Genomic DNA, 10,967 nt, shown 5'->3' on the forward strand with positions numbered 1-10,967 from the left:
TGGTGGAAATTTATACATTTCAAAAGTCAAAAATTGTGAACTTTTCAAACTCAGAAACTTCCATGTTTTTTCCGTAAAATTTCTAGATTATTCTGAAAATTTCTCGATTTCTTTCTAGCAAATTTTCAACTTTTCAAACTGCAATTTCCTTATTTTTTCTATAAAGTTTCTGAAATGAATATTAAAATGTGATAGTTTTTTTTGGTTGAAATTTACTCCTTTTTGTTTTATTCTTTTATTTATGAAAGCCCTATAAGACGCTGTTGTACATTCATGTAGTTGCCAATTTTAGTACAAAGATTAATTTTCAACGACAATCATTGTTGCTATCTTGAAAAATCAAAAATGTTTCAGTAAATGTGATTTCTATCAATCCAGCTATGTACAATTTCACACCAAAGTGTTAATCTCTGATAAATTCAGTGCAAAAATAATTTTTTCTTGACGACCATGGCCGCCGCCTCAGACTGGATCAGAACAGGATTTCAGCCGTTAGGGCCTGACTCTGTCATCTGTCTGCAGGTGTGTACTGTGACCTGTCGGTGGACGGCATCGGGACCTGCTGGCCTCGCAGCGCAGCTGGAGAGCTGATCTCCCGACCCTGTCCAGAGCAGTTCAATGGCATCCACTACAACACCACCAGTAAGTACCAGCAGAGGACCAGTAGAGAACCAGTAGAGGACCAGCAGAGTACTACACAGTAATACATAGTACTCAATGCAAAAATGCAAAATCTTACCAAATATGTTTGGTCTAGTTTCTAGTGCAGCAAATTAATTTATAAGTAACTTTACAGCAAGTCATAAGAGCTTGGATTAAGTAAATAATTCCTTAACACTGACGGAAAAGTTCTAGTAATATTGACAGATTATTTCACTTACAACATGAAAAACATGTTTTGTTATAAGTGAAATAATTTGCTAATGGAACTAGAACTTTTTCATCACCTTACTTATAAATTTGTTTTGTCTTAATTAAAGTGAAATAAGATATTTACACTAGAAAGTAGACCATAATTTCTTGGTAAGATTTTGTGTTTTTGCAGAGTTTATTTCACAAAACTACAATAGAAACATGTTAAAAGTGAAAAATTTGCCAGTGGAACCAGAACTTTTTCATCAATATTAAGGGATTATTGACTTAAAACAATCTTGCCAAAACTTGGATTGTAAGTTAATGTTGTTATATTTCAAGAGTTCTACGATATTTGAACTAGAAACTGGACCAAACTGTCTGGTAAGATTTTATGTTTTTCCCGTGAACCAGTTTGGATACAGCCAACAAAACCTGCAACGTCCTTTTTATTGTAAAACAAAAGGTTTTTTTTTAAATTGCTGTGTTTACATTTATTTTCAAAATGTCAAATTGTGCAATTATATACTCAATGGAGACTCAGCTAGTAACTCAATATTATCAAGAAACAGGAGAGTCTGAGTTCCGGACTCTAATAGTAATAGAACTATTGAAATATTATTCCATCTTCCCACCTTTTGTACACCTCCATCTGATTGTTGTTCCTCCTCCTCCTCCTCATTAAAACACATTCATTTCACCACCACCCCCATCTGCACCCGTTTCTCTTTTCCTCCATCCTCTGCCGTCCGACTCCTGATGAAACAGCAGGAATTACTGCAGCATTTCAGATTCTCCTTTATCCTCGGTTTTCTCTGCAGACTCGCCGTCAGTTCTGACCCACACCAGTTGGATCCTGGTTACCAAACTCCATCTGGGGTTCAGTATATTCTGGCTGATCAAAGAAAAACCATGTGTGATTCATAATACTACTGCAGTACATTAAATATGCTCATAAACACCCTATGCTTCATTTGAAAGTTAAGATTCTTGAGATTCAAGTAACAAACCTACAGGGAGCAACAGGTAAATGCACTGTAAACATTAATGATGCAGACTCCACCACTGTAAAAACACAAAATCTTACTAATTATTTTTGTTTAGTTTCAAGTGCAAATATCTTAGTACACAAAACTAACTGAAAAGTAACTTTTCAGCAAGATGTAGAAGATTATTTTCTAAAACAATTCTTAAACATTGTTAAAAAAGTGCTAATTTCAGTGGCAGATTTTTTTCACTTGTAACAAGAATTACTGATTTAAATCAAGTTCCTCTATCTTGCTGAGAAGTTACTTGTGAGTTAGTTTTGTCATAATCCTAGTGTACTAATATATTTGCATGAGGAACTAAACAAAAAATACTTATTTTGTAGTGAAAACACAAACACAAAAAAGAAATGCAACAGAAAAATTCTGTGAACCAAAAGGGAAACAAATAACAAAAATAACAGCAACTATAAAACGTTGCTAAATTGCTCCACAAAATGGAAATCTTCCAGACCACAAGGGGGAGTCTAGAGTACATAATATTATCTACGTAAACATGCTGCTGTTCTATAACGTTGGAAACAGCATGAAGTATGACACATTTTTTGCTTTCTTTCTCCAGCTTTCTTGTTTTTGCTACATTTTTGAAGGTGTTACGACTGAGTAAAACAGGGGGCTCAAAACCCATCCCTGTGGTACGCCCATGCTAGGGATAATGTTACTGGTACTGACCTTCAAGTTAGAAACTACAGAACTACACGTAAAATATCTTTACATCTGAGTCTGATTGAGTGCAGACGATTCAACCAGAATATGAAAATATTTCAGGGAACTCTTTTCTCAGAGTTTACCTCAAAGGATGACAGCTGCGCATTCCTCACCAACAAGTGCTACAAATGTTTAGGCGAAACTTTAGGTGAAGATTCAAAAATCAGAACACAACAATTCAAATCAAGTGAATGAAGAAGTCTGGTATGAATGACTAACTCCAACACTCGGATCATCAGAATCCGCCCACGGAGTTCTGCAGTTTGATCCACAGCTACATCGCTGCAGGGAGAAGCGCCTGCGAGCGCTGCAGGCTGACTTCTGCTCACCCCCAGGTGGAGTAAAAATAACAGCAGGAAGATCAGAACCCACCTGACTGGAAGGCTGGAAACAGAACCGCTGCAGTAGTTCCTGGAGAAACGCCTTCAGTCCAACATCGTTCCATACTGAAACGATACAGCTAGAGCTGAAGCAGTTAATTCAATTAATCCTGATTAATCAATTATTCAAGTAATTGTCAACTAATTTAGTAATAGATTGGTAGTTAACTGGAGTATACAGACCCTAAAAAGGTCATTTGCTGAAAGAACGACATACACAAAGCAGATATTAAGACAATCTGTGTAAAAAATAAAGCTCTGGAAAAATTAAGAGACCACTTAAAATGATCAGTTTTTCTGATTTTACTTTTTATAAGTATATGTTTGAGTAAAATGAACATTGTTCTTTTTGGTTGTATTTACTCAGAATGCCCTGCGCTGTCGTTTGCTTCCTGCTTTTGGAGCGGTCTCTGGTCTGCTTGGCATTAACATATGCATTCAAACCGAACCAGCGTTAACGTCAACCAAACAAAGACCGAGGTTTGTAGGCGGACCAGAGTTCACTTTTTGGTCCGGTTCACGGTTCCCCAAACAAACCGGACGTTAGACAAACAAACTGGAATTTGATTAAAGTGAACTAAACAGGGCTGGTGTGAATGCATCTTGTTCTGGTTCTGATCAGAATCTGAATCGATTTTCAGGAAGTTCTTCTAGAACTCTTCGATCCGACTGAGAAGCGGCAAGAACGAGCCGCCATGTTTCCTCAGTCAGAAGCTCTACAGTTTCACTGACCAACATCTCAGGCTGAGGAGGATCCAATTCCTTATTTCCTGCCAGCCGGCTCCTCACAGATCAGCACAGTGGGGAGGTGCACCGTGTTAGCAGCGTGTGTGTTAATGTGTGTGTTAACGTGTGAGTTAATGTGTGTGTTAACGTGTGAGTTAATGTGTGTGTTAATGAGTGGGTGGCCATGAATATCCCATCTAATTAGTGGTTTATTTCTTGATCTGACTTTAAAGAATGACTCATCTGTGTGTTTCTGCATGCACGTGTGTGTGTGTGTGTGTGTGTGTGTGTGTGTGTGTGTGTGTGTGTGTGTGTGTGTACGAACCCAGCTGGAGTTCTCTCACTCCATCTTTATCACCACCACCGTCCTCATCCTCTCTCTTTCAAGCTCTCCACTCTGATGTCATCAAGCCGCTGGTCTCTGACTGGTTGCTGCCTCAGGTGTCACTCACGTTATTGATTCAGGCAGCCGATCATTTATCGGAACAATACCCCATCCCCGACTCAGCTGACTGGGCTGGATCAGGGTGGTACCAGTCAGGCACGGTTCTGGCGTTGCCGTGGTTACAGAAGCTGCACACAGACGGCTGTGTGTTGATTCGTCAGAGCAGAGTGTGGGAGTTTAACACCAAACTGTGTTTCTGTGAGTGTGAGGAGCCGATGTGTGAGAACAAAAAACTTCAAAAACACCGGACGCGGAACAGAGGAGAACAACAAACCCGGATCGGAACCAGGAATAGAACCCAGAACCAAAAAACTTCACGGATACAGGACACAGAAAAACAGCCACAGTGCAGAGCAGAACCCAGGATGCAACTGCAAAAACACAAAATATCGCCAATTAATTTTAGGTCAGTTTGTAGTTCAAATATCTTAGTTCACTGGAAATAAGACTAAATTAATTTAAAAGTAACTTTTCAGCAAGGTATAGGATCTTGTTTTAAGTCAATTCCTTTATATTGATGGAAACAGTTCCAGTTCCACTGGAACATTATTTTACTTATAACAAGTTATTTTCCCATGTTCAAACTCAGACATTTCTGAGTTTTTTCAAGCAAATTTTTGAAGTTTCAAGCTCAGAAATTTTCTTGTTTTTTATAGAAAATTTCTGATAGTAATTTCAAAATGTCAGATTTTATTTTTGGGCGGAAATGTTTTTTTTTTTTTCCAACTACAATGCCCCTAATACGCCGTCGTAGCATCGTTGATCCTCATCCATGTTGGTTTCAGACCAAACTGCAAACATAACAGTAGGGAACAGCGCCTTTCTTCCACCTAGAGGTGAGAGCTTGCACTACAGCTGATTCTGAAAGAGAACTAGAACCGGTTCTGTTCTGTTTGTGTTTAGACCGGGTCTACAGAGAGTGCCAGTCCAACGGAACCTGGGCGCCTCGAGGAAACTACAGTCAGTGCACCGAGATCATCGTCCTGGTGAGACTCATCAATACAAACACCAATCACAAAGTGACCAATAACCGGGAAGTGAGGAAGACTTCTTCTGATTTCCATCCTCGTCCTTCAGCTGTTCTGGTTGAAGAGTCTGCAGTGAAAAACCAAACAAAACTGAGCTTCTTTGGTACCGTTCGCTGTTCTGTTTGACAGCTTGTGACCTTAAGGTCGGCTGCTCTTGCTAACGCAAACTTTATTTCATTACTGATCAAACTCTGTTCGGTTCTGATATTCTTCTTCTTCTTCTTGGTGGGAAATCTGTATTAATAAAATCACATTGATAATGCTGATAAAAATTATCCTGCGGCATGTTTTTGTCTCCGGTTACCATGGCGACTCTCTGATTTCAATGAAAAGTCAATGAAAGGAAACAAGGACAAGCAGCTGAATTGAATTTCTGGGTAAACAGTGTTTGGTCACTGTTTGGACCTGGGACAGAACAGACGGGTCCAGTTCAGGTCCAGTGATCCGGTTTGTTTCAAAATCACAGTTAGGTCAGGTGGAAGAGTTCAGATGAGTTTATGAGGCTCGGTTTGAAGATCTGGTTTCTAAGGTTGAGCAGAAGGTCAGAATTCAACCGGATCAGAACCCGGGTCAAATGCAGCATTTCTAGAGCTTTGTCGATATTTCACTAATGTCGAAAAAACACAATTTCACAATTGAAGTGTTTTCATTAAATGACAAATGCAGTTAAAATCACATGTGAATGAGTTTGTTCACCTGATAAGTTAATAAAAAACAAGCCGCGCCATCATCCACCACCTTCATCCACTTCCTGTCGTCTTCTTCGTCGTTTCCGCCAGTAGTAACAGCCGGTTGTTGATCACATGACTTGTATGATGTGAAAAAAGTGTTTCCACTGCACTTTTGCGAAATGCATTTACTTTGAAACAGCTTAAAAACAGTTTTTAGTGAAAAACATGAGTTTTGTCAAATTAGACTGTTTCCATTAAGGGAATGTGTTTTTGGAACTCCAGTTTTCGCGATCAGAATTGCACAAATTCTAATTCCACAAGGTCAATTGGAATTTTAGATCAATGGACATGAAGCTATAGACTGGAACTGGTTCTGCTAATTTAAGTCACTAAATACGTCAGAACCTTTTGGTTCTGTTGGGAGAAATCCTGTCAGACAGATCTGAACACACACAGACCCAGAAACCCACAGAGGGAGAAACGGTCTGAGCCAATCAGAGACGAGTGTGGCAACGCAGCTGAGATCCAAATGTCAGCGGGAATGAGGAAACCATCTGGACCTTCACTCAGTGTGTTATAGAGACTGTGTGTGTGTGTATGTGTGTGTGTGTGTGTGTGTGTGTGAAGACATATCCGTTCCTTACGCTGGGACCTAAATGTCTCCTTCATGGACTCCAGGTGTGGATCGACCTCTGGACCCCAACCTGCAGTGTGTCCTCACAGAGACATAAAGAGCAGCCGGGGTGTGTCCATTGGTCCATGTGTTGTCTCTCTGTCCCACTGAGGCAATCTGTTTCCTTTTTCCTGCTCTCCTCTGATTGGATGGCGGAGCTGGCTGTGAGCCAATCACATCTCTGTGGTCAATAAAGTGGAAAGACTTCACAGAGACGTCCATGTGTCTGAGGGCTTTGGGACCTCACACTGATCTGTGGTTAATGTCTCCTGATCTGTATCTTCTGAGTATTGATCAGTTGATTTAATTATACAGGCGGTTTCTGTCCAGTTCTCTGGTATAAAAGTTCTTCAGTCAGTTTCTCTGTTGATGTCAAATCAAGTAAGCAAACAAAAGGGACGATGCTTCACACTGATCCACCAGCATCATGTGACTCATCCAGAACTTTAATCAGTTCTGATGAAGACAACTGAAGCTGCATGGAGCATTGGACGATCCTCAAAGCTTTTAATCTGAGCAGTTTCTCTAGCAAAATCTACGTTTAACAGTTTGAGGTCGCTGTTTGTGAGCCGTTCAGTTAAAGTTATACATGACTAGTTGAACATGTTGGCCTAAATAATTACTAACCTGAAAGTTATTGGTTGGAATATGTTTAAAAATTCACAATTACTTCCAAATTTATATGTATTTATTATATTTTTCACCTATGGAGGTCGCCATTTTTCCACATGTGCAATGCATGCTGGGTCGATGACTTGGGTCAAATTTTTCATGAGCTGTTGCACACAAACTATCTGTTGAAGCAAACAAATGTGACCAGCTTGTGATCTTCTGTTTATTATACATTTACATTTTTAGGAGGAGCTCACTGAAACATTTGAAACAGCAAAAAAACAAAGTCAAAATGGCCGACTTCCTGTTTGTTGCAGGAAGTGGGTGCAAGAAACAATTTTGTAGTTCTCAGTGACATACGATAAAGTGCAATTTAAAGCGCCCAATTATCCAATTTGTTTAAAATAAGAAAACGAAGAAGAAATTTAATCACTACATTTGGCACTCGGTTGTAATTAGCCGATAACTTAATGAGGAAATCCGTTTCAGTCACATCCTGTCAGTCAGCTTCTTATTCAAGCTCTGTTAATGAGCTCTGACAGCCACTCAGTGACAGAACTTCATGTCTTAATCAGCTCTAGTTAATTAAAGCGACCAAAGTACCTGTTTAATTAAAAGACAGTTTTATTCATAACCTGCCAGTCAAATTACTGATTAATCAAGAAATAAGTCAGAGACAGCTGGTCACCGAGTCCCTATTGCCGTACCTGAGTGAGTCATCTTCCGGGTCATGTGACCTGAGTCATGTGATCTGACGGTTCTGAAGCTTCCTGCTGGTGAACAAAAATTCACACCAAAATAAAACTGAGCTATGATAATAATTACTAAAAAATGATTATAATGCTGGACTGAAGCTGTAAGTTTGGCCCAGTTTTATCTGAGCTGAACCAGAAAACCCAGATGAAGTCACCCTGAGGATCTGATCTCAGAGCAGCTCTGATGTTAAAGACGGTCTCTGTGTTTTCAGAGGAAGAGTAAAGTTCACTATCATGTGGCCGTGATCATCAACTACCTGGGTCACTGCATCTCTCTGGGGGCTCTGCTGCTCGCCTTCATGCTCTTCATGAGACTCAGGTAACTCACCTCTCTGTTTTTACACCTCTAGGTTAGCATGTTGGTTACGTTGGTAACCTGGTAACAGCCAGGAAATTCAGTTTGGAACCTTCAGTAACCGATGCAGGTGTTTTAAAGGGGCACTATTATAGAAAATCTTGCGTTATATCATGCTATAATGTTATTCCCTCTTTTAAAGCATACCTGGAGTATTGCTTTGATTCTCTCATGTTTGAGAAATCCTTTAATCTCCATGACAACCATTCAGTTCCTCCAGACTAGCCAGAAACAATTAGCAAACACCTGGTGGAACTGTGTACCTGCTGAGCTCATTATAGTAGCTACTTCTCAGTGCAACGCTGGTAAAAACGTTGTTAAAGGGTTAATAGAGGAGCCATGTTGTGATAACTTCCTGATGACAGAGTTTCAGGAAGAGCAGGAGTTTTTAAAGAGACAGGACCAATTTAAAGCTTTTAAATTAGGACGTAAAAGTATGTAGCTTTTTTATGACAACTGAAGTTAACAAAGTTACGTGATTATGCTATAAAGTGACACCGTTTGCCTGGAAAACACATGATACTACCTCTTTAAAGACACAGAGGTGCATATTTCCTGATTGGTTGATGGTCTGTTCCAGGAGCATCCGCTGTCTGAGGAACATCATTCACTGGAATCTGATCTCAGCCTTCATCCTGAGGAACGCCACTTGGTTCATCGTCCAGTTAACCATGAACCCATCGGTTACCGAGAGCAACCAGGTGACAGCCATTCTGTAAAAACCTTAAAAGTGTGGATGAAAGCATACAAATGTATGCTCTCCACTCAGGTCAGATGTTCTTCATATTTCCCATTTTCTACTTTAATGTCAGGATGATGGCCATTTTTCAAGATGGCCGCCGGTTTATGAGCCTTTCAAACCAAAATATTGCCATAAAATCAGATGCCAAAACTGAAACTAAGGACCTTATTGTTTGAAAGTCTCACACCAGTCGACAACTGGGAGAAGATGAAGATGTTTGACGCAAATAGAGAGACAGTCGTCTTAATGGTTAGCGTTAGCGACTGCTAAGATTCTTGTTGAGCAAATTAACGGCTAGTAAACCTAAGTTTTTGGTTGGCTGTGGCTAATAGCTGCTGCCGATTTTAGTGTAAACATATACCCTCCACTACAACCATGGCAGCCATTTTGAAAATGGAAAAGAACCTTCCTTATCTTCCTCATCCTCTTCTTCCTCCTCAGGCGTGGTGCAGGTTGGTGACTGCAGCCTACAACTACTTCCATGTGACCAACTTCTTCTGGATGTTTGGGGAAGGATGTTACCTGCACACTGCCGTGGTGCTCACCTACTCCACCGACAAACTCAGGAAGTGGATGTTCATCTGCATCGGCTGGGGTCGGTTTACCTGTCTGGCTGTTTACCTGTCTGTCCTCTTCACATTTTTGTCCAACTGATTGTGTACCTATCTCTCTCTACACCTGTCAGACTTTACACCTGTCTGCCCTCAGCTCACCTGTCCACCTGTCTTTCTGCTTCCAGGTATTCCGTTTCCCATCATCGTGGCGTGGGCTTTTGGGAAGCTGTACTACGACAACGAGAAGTGAGTCGCTTAACTGTTTTGATCTTCTGCCTCTCCTCAGGTGGATTTAACACACCTGTCTGAAGTCACATGACAGCAGCTTGATTGTTTGTGATGTCAATAAACACTTTTCAGTCAGGCTAAGAGCAGTTTTTGATTTGATGCAGCCAACATAAAGAAAAATCAATGGGTAATGATGTCATACTTTCTTAAAGACCGCATCTTCTTCATCTGATTGGCTCGTGATTGAATTCCAGGTGCTGGTTTGGCAAGAAGACAGGTGTTTATACGGACTACATCTACCAAGGTCCTATGATCCTGGTCCTGCTGGTAAGAACAAACCCAGTCCACCTTAAACCCAACCAACATTCACTTTTAATCTTTAAAGTCCACCTTAAACTCAGCTAACCTAAGCAGTAAGTCTTCTTTTAATGGCACCGATGCATTTTTAATCCTTCCAGTCTACCTTAAACCCAAAACATTTCTGAACTTTCACCTTTCCCTCACCTCCAGGCCTGGCTCAAGAAAAAACACAGAAATGTCAAATCAGATTCATATTTACAGCAGATCTTCTATAAAGTCCAAACATCCTGGTTTCTCTTCAGATTAACTTCGTCTTCCTGTTTAACATCGTTCGGATTCTGATGACCAAACTGAGGGCGTCGACCACCTCAGAGACCATCCAATACAGGTATGAACAAACCATCCCACAGGTGGGGCTTATCAGTGGCTCCAATGGAATATATTGAAGAAAAGAATATTTCCAGTGAAACCAGAAGTCCAGTAGAACGTTTCCACTCAGTCCACTTAAATATTTACAATGGAACCAGCAGAGAATTTCCAGCAAATGCAAATAAATATTTCCAATTAGATCACAATATTTCTAGTGAGCCCAGATGCATTTTTTCAGTGAAACTAGAATGTAATGAACATATTTTTAGTGAATGCAGTTTAATAACTCCAGGGAATACGTTGAACATGTCCAGTGAATGCTGCTGAACATGTCCAGTGAATGGAGCTGACCATGTCCAGTGAATGCAGCTGAACATGTCCAGTGAATGCAGTTGAACATGTCCAGTGAATGCAGCTGAACATGTCCAGTGAATACAGCTGAACATGCCCAGTGAATGCAGCTGAACATGTCCAGTGAATGCAGCTGAACATGTCCAGTGAATGCAGTTGAACACGTCCAGTG

General features: G+C 40.4%; 1 protein-coding gene and 1 long non-coding RNA gene across 4 annotated transcripts in view; one reads left to right on the forward strand and one right to left on the reverse strand.

Moving 5' to 3' along the window:
• The window catches only part of crhr1 (corticotropin releasing hormone receptor 1), a 23,730-nt gene that overhangs the window by 8,604 nt on the left and 4,159 nt on the right, over positions 1-10,967 (forward strand). For 2 of the 3 annotated variants that reach the window (XM_007564979.2, XM_016677962.1), the window contains exons 4-11: positions 523-642; positions 5,061-5,143; positions 8,109-8,215; positions 8,832-8,952; positions 9,435-9,588; positions 9,733-9,793; positions 10,030-10,102; positions 10,378-10,463. In XM_007564979.2, coding sequence (XP_007565041.1) covers positions 523-642; positions 5,061-5,143; positions 8,109-8,215; positions 8,832-8,952; positions 9,435-9,588; positions 9,733-9,793; positions 10,030-10,102; positions 10,378-10,463 — 805 coding nt within the window. The other variant, XM_016677963.1, reaches the window with a different exon arrangement.
• On the reverse strand, positions 1,092-4,642 carry LOC107837736 (uncharacterized). Its single transcript, XR_001663785.1, has 3 exons — positions 4,038-4,642; positions 2,979-3,052; positions 1,092-1,747 (listed from the first exon to the last, which is right to left on the reverse strand). It is a non-coding gene; the product is annotated as an uncharacterized LOC107837736 (long non-coding RNA).

This window comes from Poecilia formosa, unplaced genomic scaffold (assembly GCF_000485575.1).
Source record: "Poecilia formosa unplaced genomic scaffold, Poecilia_formosa-5.1.2 Scaffold170, whole genome shotgun sequence".
In the NCBI taxonomy this organism is placed as follows: Eukaryota; Metazoa; Chordata; class Actinopteri; order Cyprinodontiformes; family Poeciliidae; genus Poecilia; species Poecilia formosa.